The sequence below is a fragment of the Planococcus citri genome, chromosome 1 (assembly GCF_950023065.1).
Source record: "Planococcus citri chromosome 1, ihPlaCitr1.1, whole genome shotgun sequence".
Lineage (NCBI taxonomy): Eukaryota > Metazoa > Arthropoda > Insecta > Hemiptera > Pseudococcidae > Planococcus > Planococcus citri.
In genome coordinates, this window is record NC_088677.1 from 19,146,616 (window position 1) to 19,173,828 (window position 27,213).

Here is a 27,213-nt window from a genome sequence, read left to right on the forward strand (position 1 = left end):
GAGACAGAATTTTTTAGCAACAGAGATGGATACGAGTTTCGCCTTGAAGAATCTTATATGGAAAAGATTTTAAAGGATTGTTTTCGTTTTTCATGTGGCGAGAAACAATATCGGAAGTTCGGAACGAATTAAAGGCTTCAGACAACAAATTACAGAATACATTTTTTTTTAAACTGACTAAAATGACAATAATACATAGTACTTAATATTAATTTGCAACCTTATAGGCATCCTAATTAATTCCTAATCATTCTTGTGATTTCATTTCATCTGTTTCAGGCTGCAGTATAGCTTTCAAGGGTCAAAGTTCATACTTCATGGTACATTCGATTAAGTAATGATTATTCTTATTCATCTCAGCTTAATGAAATTGAAATTCTTTGGTATTTTCATTGATGATGAAAGTTTTAATAGGTATTCATAAAAGGAACAGTACAGACTACAGAACTACAGATGGATGGAGTGAGTTTGTCTTGCAATAAAGTAATTAATTACGCAATTATATTTCAGACAGAGTGGTAAGGTGAAGTCAGTGAAAGAAAATTCACGAAAGCGGAACGCAGACGGACCGCAGAGTCAGAAATTCAGAATCGTCAGAGACAGAAGACAGACTACGACTGCCTGTGCCTACTGGGCCAACTGGGCTGGCTACTGACGAATTGACTCAATTGACCATGACTGCCATGAGAAAATTGAGATTGAAACAGTTTAAATGGTCATTTTTTTCCAAATTTTAATAATTAGGTATTTCAATTTTTTTTCTGAATTTTTCCATTTTATTTTCTGGCGCGCGCGTTTATGGTTTGGTTGGTTTATTTATGACGAATTGACTTTGATGATCGAAGGATTCTCATTGAAACTCTAGAGTAGAGGTAGCGCTATATACTTTCCAACGTTTACGACGTGTTATCAGGGCCTGTGATTTATTTTTAAGTACTCTCGTGTTTTTTTGTTGATTTGTTCTTTCCCCAAGTGGAAATTGAATTGATAGCTAGGGCTAGGGAAGAGTGAACTTTAAAAGTTGTGCTAAAATTCAGAATTATAATGCTATAGTTTTTCAGTTTTATATATTTGTAACCCCGTAGTTCGTAGTTAGTGTTATCGTATTAAGTTTATCGCGTTATAATTGCGTTCCGCGTGCATTTATTATTCGTATTTGTGAAAACTTAGGAGCAAAGTTCGAACAACTTCGCAGCTTATAACAATGGATGTTTAAGAAAATTTGAAATGGATTTGGATATCAACGTACCAACAGTCATCCTCTTCCAAATACCTTCTCAATCATTTTATTGATCACTTTTTCGTACAGAAATGGCTTCAATAATTAAAAACCAGATTTTAAAATACCTATCCAGGTAAAGTGTTTTTCTTATTTCTTGATTTTGTTTTCACGTAGGTACGTTATGTATTAATTCTCTTTATCATTTCACGAAACTGAACTGTAACTAATTCTTTTTAATATCTGTTCTATGTTCAGGTATTTTAAAAATTTATCAAATGATAAAATCAACTTTAGCACAATCAAAGGCGAAGGAGAACTAGCTTCTTTAGAATTAGATGAAAATGCTTTAACCGATCTTTTGGAGTTACCGGCATGGATGAAAATAAAAAGCGCTAAGTGCAACAAAGTGACGTTCCATATACCTTGGACAAGATTAAAAAGTGAACCTATGGTCTGGGTAAGGATATCTGACTTCCTTGTTTCGTGTAGGTAGATCTAGATACACCTATGCTTTACTCATTCGGTATTGTGTTTCAGAATTTGGACGAAGTTTTGGTAGAAATTGAAACATGCGAAGAGCTACGAATGCCTCAAGAAGTATCGCCTAATATTTTGCAGCAACAAGGAAAATATAACACTATCAACAGAGTAGTGGATGGAATGACAATAAATGTGAACTCCGCTTCTATAAAATTCACCAGCGTTACTTTCACGGCCTCTTTACAAGTCAGTATGATTACACAGATATACGACGAAATATCTTACGAAGCGTAACCGTATTTTAATTAAAATTGTTTCGTAGATTATCAGAATCAAAGTCGAGTCAAAATCTTCAGCTTGGGAGAAATGTGATCTACGTCACACGCGAATTAAAGATACTAAACGTGGTCAAATACTGCTGTTTAAAGAATTACGATGGCAAACGTTGAGAATTGAAGCACAATCCATCATCGAGCAAGATTTGCCACCTATACGATTGCTAACTCTTGAAGCAGTTTGTCGTTTAATCATAAAGAAACGTCTTTCTGGTAAAGGAAAATCATCGAGACTCGTTATCATTTTTTGAATACGTGAGGGCTAATTTGTTGTGCTTGTTTATTTTTTCAGACTGCTTCATCATGGGTAGTAAATTAGTATTGATATTGGACGAACTGCTGTGGGTTTTAACCGATTCGCAGCTGAAAGCAGCTCTTCATTTTCTCGACTCATTGTCCGGACTTATAAAAAAAGCCGACGAAGTTGTACGTAAAAAGAAAGCCGCGCGAAAATTGGAGGTAAAAGAAATGATGGTTTACGTCGAATGAATTCTATTTCTCATGTTTATAAAATTTGTTTGTTTTATAGGTACTGCCTGAATACCAAGCTCAAGTATTGCAGCAGGAAATGGTGCAAAATAAATCCGCTGTTTCGCACATTTTCGCGTGTCACGATGTCATCGAAACATCATACCATTTCCTCGCTCAGAAAATAGATTTGCATTTAAGTGACGATCCTGGCCGTACGTTTAAACTACGCTTATCTTTATTATTTATGATTTTCATTTCCTACATGTGAGCTCAATTTGTTTCCTTTCAGCTGGTAGATCCAATCACCCAAATCTTCAAGATGGAGCAGCTATTCATATAAAGCTATCCTGTTTTCAAGTCGACTATTACCCTTATCACTTGGCTGTGAAAGATCGAACTCATTGGGGACTCTACCGATCTTCACGTTATCCACATCCTAAATGGCTGGCCGAATCGCAAGAAGAGTTTCGTAATTTATTGCTCAGCTTGGTACAAGATGACATTTCTACCAGTCAATGCTCTTCGCCTATTTCTAAAACTAGCGTTTCTCAGGTACTCGTAATAATGACTCGTGCCAGCGTTATCGCTGAATTTCACTTCAATCTCGGTATGATACCTAATTGATTTTTTTTTCAAATTGCCAGAATGGAGTTTCCTATCAGTCACGTTCAACTAGCAATAGTACTTTGAGGAAATACATGATGGCGCAATTCAACAAAATTATGACCAGTTGTACGGTAATTCGGATTGGAAATCTTGTAATCGATCGAGTTACTACCTTGAAAAAATCTGTTCCTAAGGAATTCATCAAAGGTTTGCTCCTTCGAATGAAAATTCCTTTGAAAAAGATTCTATAAACTTCTCTCTATAATTAATTTGTAATTTTAGCGGATAAAGAGCGATATTCGTTACCAGAAAGTGAAATTTTACACGCAGAGTTCACCTATTACTATTACCCGGGAGATATACAATTTCCTCGTATGTATTTCCCGTTCATTTTTGATAAACGATTAAATAACAGAGATATTTATTTCACGTTATCTTTTTCAGTCCCCCAACCGAAATTTTACGTGCAAATTTATCCTGTTCAAATCCAGTTCGACGTGATTACCATTTTATGGTTGAACACGTTTTTTTTAAACCTTCACAAATCACTGTTAACCACATCGACCGTCCAAGATCGTGAAAGCGTTGCTCAGTTATTATATTTCGACGTAAAAGTGGAAATAATAATGCCACACGTAAGCAATAAGATGACTAATCATGTCTTTCGTATCAATCAAATTACATGATTAGTTTGAAAAAACAATTTTTTTTTTTAGATCGTCTTCGAAATTAATCAAGAAAAAGGTGTTCCTAAAGATAGACCACGTTCTTTACATTTTCAAGTTAGCAGAATTGTTGTGACGAATTCGCGCTCGACGCATGCTCAAGCATCAAGATCAAGTTTAGCCAAAGTAGTAGGCGCTTGCCAAATGAGGAGTTTATATTTGAGTGACGATTTCCCTTCCAAGTGTTCTGACTATCATGTAGTTACCGACAAATTCATCAATCACGCACAAGGTTAAAATTTCGAGTCATTAATTTGGTTGGAAAATTACATCGATGATTTAATAACGATTAATGTAAATTTATAGGTAAAGATAATATTAGAAATTTTCCGGATAAATTGCTCAGCGTTGGTGATAATGAAGAAGACATAGCCAAAGCGTTGTTCCAAGAATTACTATGGATCGAGGCTAAGGACGTTTGGTAAATAACCCGTATATGAATTTAAAATGAAAACAGAATAAACACCACGTGTTGTTTTCGTACGTACTCGTACATATGTATTTAATGGACATTTCTTCATTCAAGGTGTATCCATTTGGAATCAGTTTGGGGTGACTTTTATGGCGTTAGAGCCACCGGTAATCGTCCTGTTCCATTCTTGGATGCATTCCCATTGACAATCTGGCTCTACGCAGATCCTACGTTGAGTGATAAAAGTGAAGAGAAAATAGCCAACGTACAAGTACTCGCTTCCGTCACAAATCTAATCAGCGTACAAATCAATCAATACCAAGCAAATTTTCTATCTAAAATTTCCAAAAGCATTTCTGAAGTGAGTTTGAGAAATCGCATATAGGTGCTGAAAATATACCATTCGTTAATTTAATTTGTAAATATATTTCCAGCTCACCACTTTTCTAACTATTGACACCGATAAAGTTATGGGAGATGAGAAAACCGCAACTATTGTGGTAGCGTCGATTATTCCTCAAATAGAAATTACTTTGGTGACTGCTTCTCAAGGTGTGGGCAAAGAGTCATCGGGTGGAGATATAGAATCATCTTCGGTAGTTCCTGATTCGTCTAGTCTGGACACGCATAGTGTTTATTGGGCCAATACGGTGCAAAATAGCGTGGATGTAAGATTCAAAATTCCAGTATCTATGCATTTTGACATTTGTCGATTGTTACAAGAATTAATATTCGTGATTTTTGTTCTCCCTGATAGAATGCTACGGTTGAAGAATTGCGTAAAAGCAATAATCCTAGGTTGTATCGTGAAGCCAGTTTAACTTACGGTACCGATAACGTGGTTCATTTTCAAGCTAGTGAAATGATAGAAGTAGTGAAACCATCGCAGTCTAATACATTCACGCAATTCAAGAAAGGATTTTCTAATTTCATGTCGATGGATTTCATGTCGAAATCTGTAGATGATACGGATACCATGTCTATACGGTAATTTATTTGACACCTTGAGCTTTTGATAAGATTATTCGATGGCAATTTTTGGACGTTTTGAACTGAGGTCTTCCAATTTCATTTCGAAAAAAAATCATATCGTAACCTTTGCCCCCACAATTTCGAGACCGATTGGTCGTCTGTTTGGATATTGAAATCATCCGTTTGTTTTTATCATCCTCCAATCTTAAATTAACCTGCCATGGGTGACATGGGGGATTTATACGGGAGTAGTACCATTTTGTAGCTCTCGTCGAGGCGAACACAGCGCGCTACCTACAAGCCCCTCTATCTATTCATGGGAAGAAACTACAAGCGTCTAAAGTCCAGAAAATGAGCAAAACCAAAAAAATGAAAATTTGACTTAGGGAACTTGTAGAACATTTTTTTAGATGAAAATTGCAAGTTTTGGGATTAGCCTACCTTCATTTTTGAAGGGCCCATGCAATTTTGAAGTTTTGAAACAGATCAATTTGAGTAAATTTGAAATTTTTCAGAAATTGATCTGTTTCAAAACTTCAAAATTGCATGGGCCCTTCAAAAATGAAGGTAGGCTGATCCCAAAAATTGCAATTTTCATCTAAAAAAATGTTCTACAAGTTCCATAGGTCAAATTTTTCATTTGGACAAATTTTCATTTTTTGGTTTTGCTCATTTTCTAGACTTTAGGCGCCTGTAGTTTCTTCCCATGAATAGATAGAGATAAAGTTCTAGATTAGGGAAGTATACGCATACGCCATTTTGGTTCGACACAACGGATGTAAACAACATTAGAACGTATGTACGCATACAATCTTATGTGTAAAAAATGCAATTTTTTCGATTGTTCGCGGGTTCGGGTGAATTTTTAAGTAGTTTCAAGCTAAAGACAATGAAATTTCCTATCGATTGATGTTAAATTTTTGTTATTTCGCGCAAAATTGACGATTTTCTGAATACTTATATTATCCGATTTTTTCATACTATATGTGTCAACTTTAAACTAAAAATACTCGAAATCTTCAGTGAACACACAGGTATTTTAATATAGCAAAATGTTCGTAATTTCATCGTCTTTAAAATGAGTGTTTATCAAAAGCTCTACATGCAACCGTTCAAAAGTTGTAGAAGTTTAAAGTTGCGAAAACAATGCAAAAACCAACCGCGGATGGTAAGTATTGAACTTTGAACTAGAATTACTCAAAATTTTCAACGAACACATAGGTATATTAATACAGCAAAACATTCGTTATTTTATCCTTTTTAAAATGGGTCTTTACCGAAAGCTCTAGCTTCTACCGTTCGAAAATTCTTGAAGATCAAAGTTGCGGAAAATGTTCTACAATCAACACTAAGTGACTGATAACAGTGATAACACAATTTGAACACTTTCCGCAACTTTGATCTTCAAGAATTTTTGAACGGTAGAAGCTAGAGCTTTCGGTAAAGACCCATTTTAAAAAGGATAAAATAACGAATGTTTTGCTGTATTAATATACCTATGTGTTCGTTGAAAATTTTGAGTAATTCTAGTTCAAAGTTCAATACTTACCATCCGCGGTTGGTTTTTGCATTGTTTTCGCAACTTTAAACTTCTACACCTTTTGAACGGTTGCATGTAGAGCTTTCGATAAACACTCATTTTAAAGACGATGAAATTACGAACATTTTGCTATATTAAAATACCTGTGTGTTCACTGAAGATTTCGAGTATTTTTAGTTTAAAGTTGATACATATAGTATGAAAAAATCGGATAATATAAGTATTCAGAAAATCGTCAATTTTGCGCGAAATAACAAAAATTTAACATCAATCGATAGGAAATTTCATTGTCTTTAGCTTGAAACTACTTAAAAATTCACCCGAACCCGCGAACAATCGAAAAAATTGCATTTTTTACACGTAAGATTGTATGCGTACATACGTTCTAATGTTGTTTACATCCGTTGTGTCGAACCAAAATGGCGTATGCGTATACTTCCCTAATCTAGAACTTTAGATAGAGAGGCTTGTAGGTAATGCCCCTTGTTCCCTGTGATGAGAGCTACAAGATGATACTGCTCCCATATAAATCTGCTATGTCACCCATGGCAGCCTTCAAAATTTTACATTATTTGAACACTTAGTAGAAAAGAGGTAGCAACCCTCTCCCTTCTGATTGTCTGAACATTTGGTATGAAGTACATGATGTTGTAGATGTTGTATTGTAGTTACGAGTTACACTACACATGAGGAATGCTTTATTGATAAGTAGTTGAGCCTTCGAGGTACAACTTAGTACAACGCAGTAGAGTGCTGTGATCTAACGATATGATAATATACTACTTCTTTCCCTTTTAAAATTGAGAATAAAACAAAACGAGTTGATAATAATATAAATGTAATAAAGGAAAAGAATAAAATTTCAATGTAATTCGCAAGTTTTCGAGGTTTACGGATTTGCCTGAGAGGTCGTATGTTGATCAGCGTCATCAGGTTACTTGAAGTCACATTCAGGTTATTCGATGACATAGTCGAATTGTGAGTCATAATCGGGATTGGAGTCTTGGTCGATGGTGGTACCATTGATTTTGTCAAGTACCAGAAGTTGGGAAGTCTCATCAATCTCCTTCTCATCTCCTCCAAAGATTTTTGACGCATAATGTGACAAGAATTTCTTCTGAGGTTGGAACCATCCATAGTTCTTAACCAATAGGATCTCGGAGTATTGGCAGCTGCTGTAATTATAGCAGGTTTCCATTTTCCATTAGAGTTGAACATAGATTTTATTGTCAACTTCGAATTTTTCTTCTGGTTTAGCAGATTTATTGTAATATTTCTTAGTAGTCGATTTATTCAAATATTCTTTCCTTCAAACATCGTTATTAACATTTTTTGGTGTAAGAGTGTGATATGTCGCTGGTATAGAGGCACGAGTTTGTCGACTGAGAATGACTTTGGCTGGAGAGTACCAGTTGCTTTTCGATGGCATATTACAATATTCGAGTCGGACTCTATCGATATCAATATTTTGATCATGGACTTTCACTTTTTTGAGTAAATTTTTCGCAATTTGAACACCTTTTTCCACAAGGCTGTTGGATTGCGGATATCTAGGACCTAGGACTAGTTGTAATTGAGTCGAAATTCCATTCTTTGGTGAATTGTTGAAATTGATACTAGTTGAACGACATGTTGTCAGATGTGAACATTTTGGGAATACCCAACATTGCAAAAATTGGCTTCAATACTTTGATTACAGCTCCTGCTGTCATTTGCAAAATTTGTTTGATTTTGATCCACTTCAATAAATGATCGATCACAAATAATGGTTTGCACCCCATTGGGTGACATCAGCAGAAATATTCTCAAATGGGTACTTCGGAGTAGGTCTGGTAATCAACATTGCCTTGATTTTACTATTATGGTATTTGGCACAAACCGCACAAGAGTTTACAAATTTGTTGATGTCTTTAATGATGTTGAGCCAATAACAGCTCAGGTGAGCATGTAGCTTCATTTTTTCAGCTCCAGTACCTATGAGGTTGGTGGAGTTTTTCAGAACATTGTTTGCATTGATGTAGGAACAATCAGGCGATTTCTATAGTAGACCATCTTCAGTCAAAATATCTTTGCGGATCATTTTCCATGGTACGTTTGTCAACAGTCCAATTGGATTTCAATAAGCGTAATAATTCACTTAATACCGGATTGAGAGTTGTTTCAAAGGCATGCATGGAGTGGTTCATAAACTTGAACTCCTTCTGCAATTTTTCTCTGTAAAGGTTTCTTGACAGGATATTGGCAATTAAGTATATTTTGCTTGTCTGGAATATACATATATCAAGCATTAACTTATGACGAAGTAAACAAAGTTACATCTTCTGGAGTCTGGTGGACAGTTAACCAAGGTCTTTATGGAGTAACGGTATTAAAGGCTTGTGCTCGGTTTTTATGGTAACACCATTTCTACTTCTACCAAAGATGAAGAAATAGAAATTCTTATGCGTAAAGTTGTTTGGTTTTAGTCAGCGCTCTGGAGATGAACGTAACAGGTTGATCACATTGAACTAAGCAGGCCCCTAAACCATCTTTAGACAGGGATCACGGAGCGGAGGTGGAGGGTAGGAGCCCCCTGGAGGGTACCCTTTTTTTGCCTTGCTCCGGGAGCAGGAAGTGGAGCTGGAGTTGAGAGGTGGAGTCGGAGGTATTTGAAATGCACCCTCCGAGCTCCGATTGAATTCAGTAATTTTTTTAGTTTATTTACTAATAAATTAAATGAATTTCAATATTTTTTAATGATAAAGTGTGACATTTATGACAATTATTTTGATACTTATTCAAGTTCGCAAAACTCATTTTTATTGTAAGGTGCCCCCCCCCCCTCAAGCAGCCACCTCCTGGAGAGCCTCCTGGAGGGATTGAAAAAATATGGTGGGTGGAGCTGGAGCAGGAGCCAGAGGTAAACTTTTTTAAAATTCAAGAGCTGGAGCTGGAGGCGGAGGCACTGACCCCCTCCCTCCGCGATCCCTGTCTTTAGTTAGATGCGTCTGTATAGATTACCACAGAATCGCATAACGAGTAAATACGTAGAGTTGGTGTTGTTGCTAATACACGTTTGATTTTGTTGAAACATGCTTCATGGTTGACTGACCATTCAAAATTGACATCATTCTTCCTTTAATTCACCCAATTTCTTCATTAATTGCGAGTAAACTATTGCATTTCCTTTACACTCTGAGGAGACGATATGATAAATTGATAATATACTACAATAGAATGTTGCTTTTCAAATTGGAAGACAATAAGTTGGAACAAAATCGCCTTGAATGATCCAAAATGAAAATGATGTTATTAACCTAATGTTTATGCTACTTTCATTTTACAGATCAGATGATAGTTCTGATACTGAAAATTATCTACTACGAAATGGTAGCGATCAGCTGTATTTGGACGATGCTGATGCTATGTTTCGTATAAATTATAAGAAAAAAGTACGCACTGCCACGATGGAAGTTACCTCGAATATAGAAATAGCTGATGAAGCTCTATGTGAATATGGTAGTACTCTCAATACTCCAACCACTACGCCAAGTGAAAAAGATTCTTTTGGAAGTACTTATAAAAGGAAGGATTGTGTAAGAAACTTGAATATATTATTGATAAACACTGCTGGTTTTCTTTAGTCGACTGCCACTTAACAAAATTTTGAAGTGCAGACCTCATAATAAATGAACTCTAATTAACAAAATACCTACTTATTATTTTTTCAGGTGGCAGCTATCACATTGAAATTGAACCGTTTAGAATTCATGATGCAATCCAGTGGATTGAACAGTTTGATTAAAATGCAAATTGGAAGCGCCGGCGTAGAGGAATGCTTCTCTATACCTTGGGACGAACTGCAGGTATTATGATGGGATATTTTTCTCGCCCTTAAATATACCTATTACCTATATTATTTTATATTTTTTTTTCACAATACACACAAGTGCTACATTGCAAACAAATGCGCTTTCGACTAATTTACATTTTGCATGTTTATTTTTGTGTATAAATTTTGTTTGATTTTTGACTCACACAGTTTTTCAACTCGCATGGAAAATTTTTACTTTTAAATTTTATTTATCGATTAACCACATATGTTAAAACTTTTCATATCGGGTGTGTGTGCGGTGAAGGTATGAAAACGTACGGGTACACCTGAACGTGCTTCGAAAGCGAGGGAAAACACTTGCGTTAATTATTACAGATGTAAACACAAGACTGTCAAATACAACGATGACGTGAATAGGCATAGAAGAAAATCATATTCAAGTTTTGACGCGTACCGAATGCGCGAATTTCGTCGTGTTTCTACGCCACCTCTATGTACTTACCTATCAGTATAATTAACCCGAATTCGCTGACGCACGTTGCGGCGTTACATTTTAGCGAATTTGTCGGGTTAATTATACCCATAAATAATTCTCTTGTTATGATTACGCTCACGCTACGAAGAGATAGGTAAAATTTGATTATCCTGTAGCGCGGAAAGAAATGCTACCCCATGATGCACAATCTGCGTATACGCAAGCGAGAAACGATGACGGAATTTTTTCCATATAATTTTATCGATTTTTATAATTTTTCTCATTTATTTTATAATTTTTCATTTATACTTCTTCTTTGTCTGTTTTTCGCATGCTCATGTTTTCGCTTTGTGTTACTTAACCTACTATGTGTTGGTGTTCTGAAAATTCATTATTTCAGACACGTCGAAAGGTATTTTTTCGTTTAATTTGCTAACCATATAATACGGTAGAAGGCTTGATTTGATTTTTTCAAAATGATGCTAGTTTGTCTTCACCGTGGTGCAATTCGTTAACTCTGTTTAAATCTGACCTTAGAATAAATTCAACACCAGGACACGTGACTGGTTCGAGATTGATGATGTAAAATCGTACATGGTTGCCGATGCTCGTATCAAGTTACGATTCGAAAACGCAGTGCATCCTCCGCAGCTCATATCAGCCAGCAATTTCAACGTGAATTTATGGAGAGATTCCGAGTTGAACGTTACCATTAATGATTTATTGCTAGAAGTGCAATCGCAAACTATCAAATGTTTAACCGAATTCTTGGAAGATCAAAAAGCGTGTAATAGCGGAGAAAAAGATAAAGCTGTTTTATTCGAGGTATGTCAAATCAAATCAAATAGTTTATTATTGCAATTGAAATTTAAATAAAATAAAATATAAATAGGTACATGTAGGATACATGTTGGAGCGAACAAACTTGACCATAACTTACTCCAGCTGCACCATCTCATCAATGCTGTAGAACGCATATCCTTGCAACCATTTTTTGAGTTTATTTTTGAACAGTTAACCAGATGTCAGAGATTTGAATTCTTGGGGGATTTTATTGTACAATTTTAGAAGCCATAAAATCGACATTATTCTGCATATTTTTTGTCTGTAAATTTTCACTTGTTGCCAAATTTTGATGTCTTGTATCATAGGCATGAGAAGGTATCTCAAGTTTTATTGTTCTACTTTTTACCATAATACTCATTTGCAGTATGTACTCTCATGGGACTGTTGGTGTCTTATTTTCAATGAAGACTGGTTTGCAGGATTCTCTTGGATTTTTTCAAAACATTATTCTAATAAGTCTTTTTTGTGTTAGCAATACCTGTTGAAGTAGATTGTGGTTACCACCCCAAAGTGATATTCCATAGCTCATATTTGAATGAAAAAGGCCATAGTATGCAAGTTTTAGAGTACATATTCAGTTTGTGATATCATGTAATTGCCATATTAGGTATCTACATATAGGTGGAGAGTTTTTTGATTGAATGGTCCACTTAGTTATTCCATTTCAAGTCCGAATCTATTATAATTCCCAAAAATTTTGTTGAGTCAGCTATCCTGTAATTTTCACTAATATGTAGAATGAGGAATTCTCCCAAAAGACAAAAAATTTGTTTCAAGTACTTGAATTTAGTATCATTTTGTTTGCTGAAAACCATGTCATCAACTTTTCTATTATGATTTTAATGTAGAGCCCTGCGCCACTGCGCCGCCACCAAGTAATCTGTTCAGCTCAGCCAGCTTAACTCACTCAAATGGCAAATTTCAGAGTAATTTTTTGCGCATTTTGATTTTTTCATGTGGCAAAACTTTTCAGAATTGCCATACACTACAAAAATCTAAAATGGTCTCTCTTCTCAGCTAGAAAAAGAATACGTACTCGTATTTCTATTTTGAGACTGAGAAGTGAAATTTAATTTTTCATTCAAATTTGTATTTTGGGGTGATTTTATAATTTACAAAAAATATCTGCAAAATTCAAGTTTTTTAGCCGCCTGACTCCCCGCTGAGTAAAATTTTTGCAGCTGCCGAAAACGTTGGCTGGAATCAGCTCTGCTGCCAGCCACAGTACTGTACTTGCCATAGCCGCTGCTGATCATTTCTTCATCTGCACAGGGCTCTATTTTAATGTCATCACTGTCCATAGTTTCATCAAATACCAGAGTTGGAAAAAAACCGTTTTTTTTTTGAAAAAAAAAACCAAAAAAAACGTTTTTTTTTGTTTTAAACAGTTTTTGTTTCAAACAAATGTTAAAAACAGTTCCATCGATTCGTTGTTTAAAACAGTGTTTAAAACATATTTAAAACACGTTTTAAACAAAATTTTGAATAAATAAGCAAAATAAATAGGTAGTCAAAACTCAAATCTCAAAAGTCTTACTTTTGTTGTTTTAATTTTATTCATCATGTAGTGTTCTTTCTGCCAACGATTGAAATTTCTGTTCATCATTTTTATATTGGTTATCAAATGATTTTTAAATGTGATTGTGATTGTAAAAAAAAAAAAAAAAATTGAGAATTTCATGAGAAAAATAGGAAAAAAACACGTTTTTTTCCATTTCAAAAAAAACAACGTTTAAAACGTTTTAAACACTTTCCTTGTTTTAAACACTTCAATTTTTTTCGGGCTGTTTAAAACACTGTTTTAAACATGTCTGTTTTTTTTTGCCAACCCTGTCAAATACTATCAACTGACAGCGCGATCTGAACGGCCGGCGTAAAAACTAACTCTTATCAAAAATGATCTGATTGGTTGGTTTATAACTGGTTTGAATCTCACATGTCCGCGAAATTTGAATAAGCAAATCAGATGCTTGGGGTAGTTGGTGGTAAAATTTAGTTTCACCCTAGGCCGCTAGGAGGCTAAAACACCATTTTTCAATGGAGTTGCCAGTATTGTCAGTTGATAGTATTTGGTTTCATTAAGTTCTATGAGCGCAGTAGTAGCATCAGCAGATTCTGTAAGACTATGCTCAAAGTAATGTGCTAAATCATTGATATAAATTTTAAAAAAATGGTGGACCTAAGATGGATCTTTGTAGAACCCCCTGTCTAATAATAGTGTTCCTCTTACACCATATCTTTCCAGTTTCCTCAAGAGAATTTTGTGATCAACCCAATCAAAAGCCTTAAGACAGGTCACAAAGAACTGCCAATAGGCTTTTCTTTAGTTGAAGACCATTTAATACTTTGTGTAAAAATTTATATGTATATTGCATTTGCAGAAGTGGTATTCATATTTTTCTGAAAGCCAAATTGGGATGGATGGATGGATGGATGGATGGATGGGTGGGTAAGTAAGTCATGTTTCTCAAAGAAGGCTGATAATCGTTTATGGAATAGTTTTTCGAAAATTGGTGTAATGGATATTGGTCTGTAATTATTTAGTTTCTCTCTCTCTCTCTCTCTCCCTTCTTAAAGACCGATTTTACTACACTAGTTTTCATTGCATTTGGATAGACACCATTTTCAATGGACTCATTGAAAAGTGTTGCAAGAGGGTGAGCTATAAATGGTGCAGAGAGGTTAAGTGTATTTACATCAAGACCAAGATGATCCTTTGCTGAGGAATTTTAATGAAAAGTCACAATGACGTCACTTGATGGACAGCTACATTGTGATATTGGCTAATGGTGAAGCGACAATATTGTTTGAAAGCACTTTTGGCAACATTTTTGGCTGTGAATTAGCATTACGTTAAGTGGGGAATTTAAAATCTATAAAGAATTATAAGGAGAAAGCTTGCATGATTCTAAGGTCTTTTTCAACCAAGAATCCACATTTAACAATCATTTTCCTTATTTCTTTATACAGATTTTAAATTCCCCATTTAACGTAATGCTAATGTATGGCCAAATTTGTTTGTTTATAATGAAACCGACCAATCACAGCACAGCTGCTTGTCAAGTCAACGTCACTGTGATGTTTCATTGAAATTGTCTATTATGGTTAAAACTTGGTTGGTGCTCAAAAAAAAAAAAGGGGACTGTGTAATGGACCAGTGAGATTAGATCCAAGCCATGTGATGCTTGAGGGTGGTCTGTCAGATTTGTGATGAAAGAGTTGAAAAGTTGAGCAATTTTATGATGATCTTTAGTTGATGAATTACCATCTTTAATGTTTTCAATTACAGTGGAACCTCAATAACTCAAAACTCTCAACTTGAGAACCTCTATTAGCCGAACCAACCTCCATTCCCCTTGAAATCTCTGTAACACTCAATGTTAATTTTACTCGGATAAGTCGAAATTGACTACACAAACCAGTCATAACTTGAAGCTAAAATGTTGCCAAAAATAGCGAGAATGCCTCTATAAGTCGTACATTGTCTGGTATTTACCTCTATAACTTGAATATTTCAATTCATACATACTTCCATCTTTTATGCACTTACATCTCTCTCATTTCATTCATTTCGTAAGACCTCTATAACTAGAACACTCTCAAAATCGTACCTGCATAACTTGAAACTGATTATCTCGAAAACCTCTATAAGCCAAATGAATGACCATTCCCCTTGGATTTTGAGTTATCGAGGTTCCACTGTATAAGCTGATTAGTGATTAGGCTTTTGATTTATTAATTCCCATGCTATTTTGTTATAATTACTGGAGTTTAAGATTTTCCCATCATTTGCATATTTTTTTGCAGAATTCACCAACAGTTTGTACTCAGTTTTTTCTACTCTATATTTTCATTTTTCCCTTCAAATAAGGTGATTTGATTATTAGATTGAATTCTCTGGTGTCTTCAAGTTCCTGTTTCATTTTTTCTAGTTTGTGTTTGTAATAAGGGGAAAATTTAGCGTTGTTTTGTTTTGATCCACAATTTTTAGTAATTATAGACTGAGGGAAGGATTGGTTAAAGTACTTTACATATGTGCTTTGAAAATTGCTGAACTTTAACTGGAAATCATCACCTTGAAGCATGTTTTCCCAGTATTCTGCTTCTAAAAAATTCACTAACGATTGGTTGTTACTTATTGTTACAGTTGCTAAAATTACGAATTTTATTGCTGAATGATTTCATTTCAGGTGATTTAGAATCTGTGGGTAGAGTTAAAAATATGCCATCATGGTCAGAGATATGCGTCCTACAAACATTCACTTTAAATGACACATTATTATCACATAAGATGATAAGACATTGTCTAAGCAATTATTTTGCCTAGTTGGCTCATTACAACATCGGAGTAGATTGGAGGATAAGGCCATATCTAGAAGTTTTTGAGAGGCTGTAGACATGACCAAAGTACATAATATTCAGGTCTCCTCCAATTACTAATTTCTTCCCCAAATTTTGAGAATAAAATATTGCCTCTTCTATCTTTTTGAAGAACACATCCAAGTTACCAGAAGGTGGCCTATATGTACAGAGAGTATGTTAATACCCATATTCATAAGAGTAACCCCACATATTTCAACATCGCCCTCAACTGAGAGTAGCCGAACATCATCCAATTCTTTACACATATTTTGGAGACATTTAGCCACTAGGATACACGAACCCCCTCTTCTGCCTGAAATCTTGGCATAAAATGAACCCAGAGTGTGGCTATCAATTTTGAGCATATGTAGTAATTTCATTATTATTCAGCCAGTGCTCAGTAATGCAGGCTACATGAGCACCACATTCCTGAAGTGTGTATTCCACCAATGAAATTTTATTTTGAACCGACTGGACATTCTGAGTCATCAAGCATAAGATGTTCTTAGTCGAAGAGAGTGAGACTGAATTTAAATTAATGAAAATTTGGGGGATAGAAAAACATAGGCTGGTATGGATGGCCTTGTATTCCAAATTGCATCACTGGTGGGCAAGTTTGGATATTTGGGTTAGGTTGTGGTACTGTTGCGGAGTGTACAGGAGGTGGTATTAGTGGTGGTATAAGCTGATGTTGTGATTGATGATGGAACACAGATGGGTATGAGGTAACATTAGATGAGACACAATTATTGACAGTGTACCACCCTGAACACTACTGTGCCTGGTATTGAAACGATTACGGATACGAGGTGTAACGTTACCTATCATGCTTATTCCAGCTATCTCTTACATTTAAATTAGTATAATTATCACGACGTGATGTTGTCTGCAAAACCTGATCAGTTATACGTAAAATTAATTTTCAACTTTTTTTCAGATTCTCGTCGACAACGTCCAATTGCTCTTCAAAGAAGATTATGATTTAAGCGGTGATTCATCTCCGATTGTGTTCAGAAAGCTAAGAGTGTTCAGAGATGATAGCGGAACAATTAAAATACAACCAGTGGATATAGAAATCAAAGATTCTTCCGAAGAAATTCCCAGCGCTGCTGTGCAATCGATGAAAAACGAAATCGAGCTGTTACGTAAGCGACTAGCAGCTATGGAATATTTAAACGAAGAAAATCAAACGCTGAGACAATGCCGCGAAGAAACAAAAGTATTGAGGTAAATTCGGTTATCCATATTTTGAAAAAATACTCCGTAAACCAGTCGCAGTTGTACATAAATGATGATGAAATCTTGTCCATTAGATCTTGTTTGGCTGCTGTCCAAGATGAAGTGGCGGCTTTGTTGGAAGAAAAACGGAATTTATTGGAGTACATTCATAAACTGCGTTCGTCACATGTCTCCGAAAACATCACGTGTAAAAGGTAGCATATGTGTTGGTGCTTTGTGTGTAATTGCGTGAACAAACGATCTCCGCTGTAGGTTTACGTAATTATAGAAGCACTCCTTACTTTCAGTAATATTAACAAGTTTCATAAAAAAAATGTTGTGATTGCGAGTGATATTTAAATTGTGATTAAACCTTTATTTTTTTTTTAAACTATCGTTTAATGTTTAAAAAAGCGAAACAAGACTCATAATTAACTTGATTAAACGATAATAATCGTTCTTCGTAACGGTTTACGTTTAATGAAATTCACAACGAGGTCGAGTCGGAAAAAATAAATTATTATAAAATACTATACGATACCAAAAAGTGATACGAGTATAATTTTTTGGATAATGAAATCATAAAAGAAAAAATTCAGTAAGTAGTGCAGGGTGGATAATGAAAATGGGTTCGTGTCGAATTGATTTGGAATTATGGAGTAAAATTTCGCGAATTTTAATAACCCCATGAGTTACCACTTAGTTGTTTTCATTATTTTGATAAACAAATTTCGTGAAAAATACGAAGACAAAATGAATAATGAACAATCACATTATTACTTTCGTCGAAGTTACCGAAACGTACAAAAATACTAAAAAATATTGACTGTATAATGGATGAAAGTTCGGGTCTTTGAAAATTACTATTTTATTCTTTTTCCCTCTTTTTTTTTTTTTTTGCTTCGCCAATATAAATTTTAATTTTTCCTATGTATTTTATCTATTTACACAAACTCTCATCTTTTTACTCTGCACTTTGCATAAAGTACTTTGATTCTATATTATGAATTATTTTACTTTTATCGTAAATTAAATTCTTTATATCTTTTATCCTAAATGTTTCGTTTCTTTAATTTTTTCCTTTTTCGACATTTTTTTCTTTCCAAAGTTATCGTTTATTTACCATTTATGATTAAGGGGAGTATACTACTACTTGATTTTATTTTTACCATTTTATTGTTATTTTAGAAAACTAGTTCTATAAATTTAACTTAATCGGATATTTTTAAGGGAGCAATCCATTATACAGGCGGGGTTCTTACCTTATTAATCTTTCCACAATTTTTTCTTCTCTTCTCTCTCGTTATAAGTTTTTTCTTCTTCTTGTTTCTTGATAATTTACTTCATTTTTATATTCATGTTTGCAGATTAATAAAATTTTCTCGGTTATCTAGTTTTATGCTTTGAAAATGATTTGATTGCTAATTCAAACGTATCGTTTGAGAGGTGTTTTTGTTCAGTATGTACCTATTTGTATCTACTTAGGTACTTGCATCATATGTAACATATGTATAAACAACAACCATAAAATAGTGGACACAATGATTTACTCCTTTTTAAAACATCAAAACAAAGATTACAATTAATTTTTAATTCAAAAAAAAAAAATCCGATAATTAAAATGCAAAAATTATCATAACTCAAAAATGCACCCTTAATCCAACGATGTTTTTTTCATTCGCGTCATCTGGCAACACTGAATTGGACATTGACAATTTTCCGTTTCCGGGTTCTATTCCCGTTGATATGTCGAAGATGGACGGTGTTTTAAAACGTTATTGTGCCATTCGCATTTCATGGACTTTTGAGCTTTTTTATATTTATACTGTAAAGTTGAAAGTTCGTTAATTAATACGTGATACGGTCTTAATAAGTCTAATCGAAGTACAGCTCGGGAGAATTAGCTCAAAAATGGAGGTTTATTCGGACAAATTGATACAATTTTGACTTCGGATACATGATTACCTGCCCTCTTTCTGTCATCAAACGGAAAATACTGGATGAAGGCCGGATGGGGCTAAAATTCAAATAGATAGTTTTAAAACTTAAAAGTAAGAGTTAATTGAAGATTCGACAATTTTTTACATTTCCACAAATCAGCAAGATGCTAAAATTTCTTTTTTCCAAGTTTGTAAAAGTCAGACTTATTAAGAATTTAGCAATTTTTCCAAATTTTCAAAAGTCAACGAGACACAGATCGGCGTCTCGCGAATTGGTGAAGAAGTGCGAATCAGCATCATACCAATTTTGGACCGACCTCCCGGTCCGAAAAGCATAATATCCATGTCAAAGTTGAAGTTCTGATTAAGCATTTTTTTGGTCGATTTTTTTCAAAATATTGGTTTTACATCCCTTTCCCTTCCCCAGTACAATTCAGGTAAATTCCGAAGTACAACGAACCGAAATTTCGAATTCGACATCCTCAAAAACGTAGACGGACAATATGTCGGACGATTTTATTCTAAATTTCGAATTTAAGCACCCCCTCACCCACCGGAGGCCAAACGTTGGTTTAAAAGTAAAATGAGAGATGACCCAAATGTACCTACATATTTAAATAGGTATCGCACATTTAGAAACGCAAATTCCGAGAACATCTTGGACGATATCTTCAAAAATTTCGAATTTGATCCCCTCTCCCCTCCAGAGGCAAAATTCGAGTCTGAAAGTAAAATGGCCCAAAAATTTAAATTTTAAAAAATTTCGTAAATAAGAATTATTTTAGAACAGAAAACTTATCAAAATCAAGAAACGGGAGGAGGGGAGCTTGTAATCCAAATTTGAGAAAATGAGGATGTGAAAATTATTTTAAAAATGCGAATGCGAAAAATGAACCATGTTTCTCAGAAAGGAAAAAACATGAATTCCGCGAGAAAAAAACATCAAAAAATCTGGCAAAAATTGACACGTTTAAAAAAAAAATTCTGCTAAAACTTGAAAAGTTGAAAATACAAAATAAAAACATCAAGTCTTGAAATCAAAAAAAAAAAATCAAAAAAGAAAGGAAAAAACCTGAATTTCGCGAGAAAAAAACATCAACTGGCAAAAATTGACACGTTTAAAAAAAAATTCTGCTAAAACTTGAAAAGTTGAAAATACAAAATAAAAACATCAAGTCTTGAAATCAAAAAAAAAAAAAAAAAAAATCAAAAACTAGAAAAAAATTGTGAAAAGGAGAATTCCACAAAAATTTAAGCAGGAAAAAATTACTAAAATTTGGCGCAAAATTGGGAGAAAACAATTTCATAAAAATCACGAAAATTCAGAACATAGAACTCGCGAGAATTAAAACTAAAAGCACAAATTCAGAAACAAAATCAAAAACATTTTTGAAAAAAATCATCGAAAAATTTCAAGCAAAACTCGAGACGATTCGAAAGAAAAAATAATAATTTGAACTCTTTAAAAAACTTGTTCAAAGAAAGAGGCAATCCCGAGAACCTTCCTGGTAACTGGGAGGGAAAATAAATGAGAGGGGGACCAACGAATGAAAGATATCAAGATTCTGAAAAAAAAATCCACCACAAAGATGGAAATGATAAAAATAAACTCATCGAATCTTGAAGAAGCTCCCCTCCCTGCCTAAAAAAACAATCAAAATTTAAAGGAAATTGTAACTTCTGGAAGAAGAAAATTCACAATTCCACAAAAAAGTAAACAAAAAAAAATCACAAATTTTTTAAAGCAGGATACCAGAAAAAACTTCTAAAATAAAAAAACATCAGTCAAAATTAAGGCAAAACTAGACAGCTGCGCTTACAGTGTGCCTAGCCTATGTTATTAGGGAAGTACAACATGATTTCAAAAAAAAACAATGCAATTTTGGAAAAAGCACAACGCGATTTTGAAAAAACAGCACAACACGATTTTGATACAGACACACAACACGATTTTGAAAAAAAACGCAATTTTGAAAAAAGTGATTTGGATTTTGAAAGCAGAACGCGATTTTGATTTTGAAAGAACAAGACTTCAAAAAAAGCACAACTTTGAAAAAAAGCACAACGCGATTTTGAAAAAATAAGCACAACACGGTTTTGAAAAAAAAGGACCACGTTGAAAAAAGCACAACACAAATTTGAAAAAAAACAACGCAATTTTGGCAAAAAAAAAGGACAATGCAATTCTGAAAAAAAACAGCACAACGCGATTTTGAAAAAGAAGCACAACGCGGTTTCAAAAAAAAATCACAACGCGATTTTGAAAAAATGGAATTTTGATTTCGAAAGCACAACGCGATTTTGAAAAAATAAGCGCAACACAATTATGAAAAAAAGCAGAACATGATTTTGAAAAAAAAAACACAACAGGATTTTGAAAAAAAAGCACAACGCAATTTTGAAAAAATAAGCACAACATAATTTTGAAAAAAAACCGCGATTTTGAAAAAAGCACAAAGTGATTTTGAATAAAAAACACAACACAAAATTTTAATAAAAGCACAATACGACTTTAAAAAAAACACAACACAAAACTTAAAAAAAAAACAACACGACTTTGAAAAAAAATCACAGCATGATTTTGAAAAAATCATAACGTGATTTTGAAAAAGATGCATAATGCGATGTTGAAAAAACACAATTTGGATTTTGAAAGCGCAACGCAATTCTGAAAAAATAAGCACAAAGCAATTTTGAAAAAAAACACTCTACGTGATTTTTAAGAAACGCACAATGAGAGTTTTAAAAAAACACTCACAACGCGATGTCATAAAAATCACAGCTTAATTTTTAAAAAAAGCACAATGCGATTTTGAAAAAAAGCACAACATGATTTTGAAAAAAACACAACGGAATTCCAAATTTACTATGCTATTCTGAAAGCTTCAAAGCACAATGTGATATATCTTGAAAGCATAATGCGACTCCAGAAGCACTACAGTTCTGAATGAACCTCTTGGGAGCACTGCAAAATCACAAATGACTGGTGGGATTTGATTCAGAAAGGGTAACCACCTGCTTTCGTTGATTTGAGTAAATGAAACACCAGCAGAAGTTCTAAAAACCTTTCTCAAAATTGAACAATGGAGAAAATTTTATAACCCCTGTGGTGTTACATTTAGGTATAAGCGAGACAATAGGCAACAAATCACTTTGATTTATAACTTTTAGAAAATAACCCAATTTTAAATTTTTGTAAAAGGTTTCTATGGCTTATTGTGTATGCCGATTGGCATCTTTTATAAACATAACACCACAGGGGGTCATAAAGATTTTACAACCCCTGTGGTGTTGCATAAATTTTGAAATTTAACTGATATCAGCTTCGCTTTTGATAAAATCATTTCCATTGTTCAATTTTGAAAAATAAATTCGAAAATTAAACAATAGAAAAGGTTGCACAACCCCTGTGGTACTGTTACATAAGTTTTGAAATTTAACTGACATCGGCTTCGCTTTTGTCGGCTTTGCTTTTGATATGGCCATTTTCTTTTTTTTTATTGTTTTTTCAGTACAAATTTTCGTAATTAATTGCAATTACTCAAGAAGCTACTTGAGTAATTACATTTATAATTATGACATTCCCTGCCTCAAGTTAAGCCTCACCTACGTATGAAAGATTCAAAAAAATTGGCCGATTCCTCTAGAGAACATTCGAGCCAAAGAATTTTTCAACTTTCAGAACGAAAGTACGCTAATACTTAGTGTGCTACACACACTAAAAATGACCGTAATTTGAACCAAAACTAAAATCATGAAAATTTGTGGATGAAATGACTAAAGTGTTGATGGTGGTATGATTCAAAATTGAAGAAACTTCGCCAAAATTTGAAGAGGAAAAAAATGAAAATTCCAGAAAAATCATTGAAAAACCAAAAAAAAAAGAATTCATACAATCTCTGATGTGAATTTTTTGGAAATTTTTTCGCTTTTCGACGGAGTTTCTAAACTATTTTTTCGCTTTCTTGCCGCCCATGTCGATTTCTCAGCGTCTTCTTGTTTTCATGCTATTTTCTTGCCAGTAGACACTCTGAAACTTGACCCCCCCCCCCAGGCTAAATTTCAGTTTAAAAGTAAAATTACGCAGAAGTTCAAAGTTGACCACCTCAGAAATGCATATTTTTTCAAATTATGTTGAATTTTAGCCCTCAAGTGTATGAATCATGCATAAAATGTGAGATGCCACATATTTCCAAAATTACCTATCTCGACTCAGTCAGAGAATATCTCAAAAAGCGCAATTTCTGAAAACAATTTTTCGCTCACTCAATTTTGAGCCTTAAAATGAGCTACCTATTTCCGTTTTGAGAAATATCAATTCTCTTGAGAATGACACGCAAGATGTACACCATTTTCGTGGCTTCCCAGAGAGCTCCAAATAAGGACAGAAAAACGTCTAAAAAATACAGTTTTCGAAACAGATTTTTTTGCTCGATGTTGAGCTTTTAAATGGGCGATTTTCTCTCGAAGGTAGCGTTTTGGAGGACATCTGGCATCGCAAAAGCCAACGACGAAAATTATTTCGGCGAGTAGGTATCAATTTATCCGAATGAAATTCGTAATTCTCTCCCAAACTACAATGGTTATTTGATTAATCAATTCTTACGTTTAAAACAACAACAGTGCATTCGAGTTGTTCGTTGACGCTTAAAATGGCGCCATCGTTACCGAAGACGCCGGTGTAATTTGGAGCTGAGAAAACCGTTATTAGTCCATTTTTACCGATAATTTCGTAACCTTTCCTCATAACCTGTAAGAGTACAGGTATATTTCAATACGAGTATTTAAAATTGATTATTTTCCAATACGAGTATTCGATTGTTCTTTACTTCGTGTGCTCGAACGATTAAATTCATTTTCATTCGTTTCAAGAACTCGTGCACGACGTCAGTTCCAAACCTGTAGGAAATAGCTCTAGCAGCATTTTCCACATATCCAATGGGTCCCTGGCACAAAATGAGAAATCAATGTTGAGAAATCGTCGTATCTATAAAATCTATGTATGTACTAGGGTATGAATTGAAATTTTGTTAACTTTATCCGGATCAGCCCAGACTAGATCGCACAAAAGACCGTTGACGGGGGTGGTAATGGGTCGCTGGATTTTACGTATCTGATCCCACGCTTTCAATTGCGGACTGAGGCCACCGTGGACGCAGAATATCTTCTCACCTACGATGGCAGCGCACGGTAAGCAATCGAAGAATTCGCCGAAATGGATCCATAAAGCTTTATTGAATCTCGTCATACCTGTATCGAGATTTACAAACAACGGCGACCGAAAATTTTATTTAGAAAAAAACGAGGTTCGAAGTACAAGGGATTTTACTTGTACCTACATTCGACGAGGAATCCGTAATTTTCGTTGACCGGGTTGCTTTCGTGGTTACCTCGCAGCATGAAAAATCTATCCGGGTATTTTACTTTGTACGCCATCAACAGGCAAATGCATTCGATCGAGTAATTACCACGATCGATGTAATCGCCCAAAAAAAGATAGTTCGCTGCCGGCGGGATTCCGCCGCATTCGAAAATCCACAACAGATCCAAAAATTGACCGTGAATGTCACCTGTGTTGTGTTGAACAGGCGGAAGAAATCGTGTTAGATTTAAACGAGTGCTTTCGTTATTTATGTTTACATAGGTAATGTGTAATTCATCGTCGTAATATTACCGCATATATTTATTGGTGGATGTAAGTCCAGAAGCATCGGTTGGGCCATCGTGATGTTTAAGCATTTATCTATCAACAGATTTATTTCATCCATGGTTAGAAGACATATTTTATCGAAATCTGCCGGTCTGGAGCTAGTTTTTGTTTGTTCTGCGATCGAATAAATTCAAAAAAAATAGTATTATAGTATTATATTTCAATAGTTACCTACTTAATGATTGGTAGGTATTTATTGTTGTTTCAGATCTATATGTTTGTTAGTTTACTTCATAGTGATAAGCCACACTTCTACTTAGATGTGATAAGATGACCTATAGGTACCTACCTACCTAGGAGGTAAGTATTCTACATCTAGCCACTAGTTCAAACAATCAATAAAACAAAAAACCTGAACCCCTAATCCGTAGCAATTTAGGTACCTAGATTGATTATAAAAATAAGTACATATGAAACAGGTAAAAGATTTAATTACCACGAAACATGGCTCTGTTGTTTTCATCGGTTAATTTTAGTATAACGGAATCCTCGACGTCGAGATTGTTCATCTTGGAACTCGAACGGTAACGGGAACTTTTCTTCCTTCGATCTTCATTCATTTAAATTTACTCGTTAAAACATTCGGGGTGAAAAAAATAAAAAAATAAACAATTTCGTTTCGATTTGTTTGTATCAACGCTCGCTCCGAGTTGATACTGAAACTTGTTTACACACGATGAGACAGCCAGTAATTTTTCAGTAACGGCTTGACTTTCGATTTTCAGCTGCCCGAGTTCATTTTTTGATTTTTGGCGAATTTTTGAAAATTCAAAATTGACTGTTTTTGGTGATTTATGCTTTTTTAAAAAAAGTACGTACCTACTTGATCAAAATAAGTCCCTAAAGTAATATTAATAACCCAAATCCAAATTTTACCATTTTCAGCCATCCTGGAGCCTCCAGCGCGATTTTCCGATTTCTCCAGAATTTTGAATTTGCTCCAGAAGGAGTGAATATGGAATTGGGTAGCTAAAAATCGAGTTGTGTATTATACTCGACCTGTTTAACGAATTTATCTACATATGAGCCGATATTGGGAATGACACCTCAAAAGTGGTTTTTAGACCAGCTTTTTTCAAAATTAAAAAATCCAAAAAATCAAAAGATAACAGTTTGTGAGGAAATTTTTGAAATTTGTGCGAATCACTGTTACTTCTTCAAGAATTTACCCCCGGAGCGCAAATTCCACCATTTCCAGCCGTTTTCGAGCGAGAGTGACACCTCAAAAAACCACACATGAGGTGTCACTCTCAAAATCGGCTCAAATGTGGATAAACTCGTTACACAGGTCGAGTATAATACACGACTCGATTTTTAGCTGCAATTCACGCCTTCTGGAGCAAATTCAAAATTCTGGAGAAATTGAAAAATCGCGCTGGAGGCTCCAGAATGGCTGGAAATTGTGGAATTTGGATTTGGTGGGGTTTTTTTGGGCAAAATACAGTGATTCGTACGAGTTTCGAAATTTTCCTCACAAACGGTTATCTTTTGATTTTTTGGATTTTTTAATTTTGAAAAAAGCTGGCCAAAAAGCCACTATTGAGGTGTAACTCCCAAAATCAACTCAAATGTAGATATACTCGTTAAACAGGTCGAATATAATGCACAAATCGATTTTCTGCAGCCCAACTGCATAATCACGCCTTCTGGAGCCAATTCAAAATTCTGGAGAAATTGAAAAACCATGCTGGAGGCTCCAGAATGAATGGAAATTGTGAAATTTGGATTTGGTGGGGTATTTTTGGACAAAACACAGGGATTTGCGTGAGTTTCAAAAATTTCCACACAGACAAGAAACTTTTGATTTTTTTGATTTTTCAATTTTGAAAAAAGTTGGTCAAAAAGCCACTCTTGAGGTGTCACTATCAAAATCGGCTCAAATGTGGATAAACTCGTTAAACAGGTCGAGTGTATTATACAAAAAAAAAAACTCGATTTTTAGCTGCCCAAGTTGAAATCCACGCCTTCTGGAGCAAATTCAAAATTCTGGAGAAATTGAAAAATCGCGCTGAAGGCTCCAGAATTGATGGAAATGGTGAAATTTTGATTTGGGGGGGTTAGTTATGGACAAAATACAGCGATTCG

The 27,213-nt window shown here is 34.6% G+C and overlaps 2 protein-coding genes across 3 annotated transcripts; one reads left to right on the forward strand and one right to left on the reverse strand.

The window, feature by feature from the left end:
• The first annotated feature begins 959 nt into the window (after positions 1-959).
• On the forward strand, positions 960-18,867 carry LOC135849705 (bridge-like lipid transfer protein family member 3B). Of its 2 annotated transcripts, XM_065370245.1 has the most exons (21): positions 960-1,355; positions 1,478-1,679; positions 1,760-1,948; positions 2,025-2,250; positions 2,330-2,496; positions 2,567-2,720; positions 2,798-3,060; positions 3,153-3,321; positions 3,397-3,486; positions 3,559-3,749; positions 3,831-4,071; positions 4,146-4,260; positions 4,366-4,612; positions 4,686-4,919; positions 5,009-5,238; positions 10,089-10,338; positions 10,474-10,608; positions 11,453-11,464; positions 11,590-11,877; positions 17,198-17,487; positions 17,574-18,867. In XM_065370245.1, the coding sequence occupies exons 1-21, from the start codon at positions 1,312-1,314 to the stop codon at positions 17,695-17,697; spliced, it is 3,861 nt and encodes a 1,286-aa protein (XP_065226317.1). In that variant the 5' UTR covers positions 960-1,311; the 3' UTR covers positions 17,698-18,867. The 2 variants fall into 2 exon arrangements, with proteins under 2 accessions (XP_065226317.1, XP_065226318.1); XM_065370246.1 differs by lacking the exon at positions 11,453-11,464.
• A 222-nt stretch (positions 18,868-19,089) lies between these two features.
• LOC135849706 (uncharacterized) lies at positions 19,090-25,761 on the reverse strand. The gene is made up of 7 exons (XM_065370247.1): positions 25,565-25,761; positions 25,093-25,242; positions 24,758-24,988; positions 24,454-24,668; positions 24,248-24,364; positions 24,025-24,168; positions 19,090-19,303 (listed from the first exon to the last, which is right to left on the reverse strand). The coding sequence occupies exons 1-7, from the start codon at positions 25,686-25,688 to the stop codon at positions 19,211-19,213; spliced, it is 1,074 nt and encodes a 357-aa protein (XP_065226319.1). The 5' UTR covers positions 25,689-25,761; the 3' UTR covers positions 19,090-19,210.
• Positions 25,762-27,213: the final 1,452 nt, after the last annotated feature.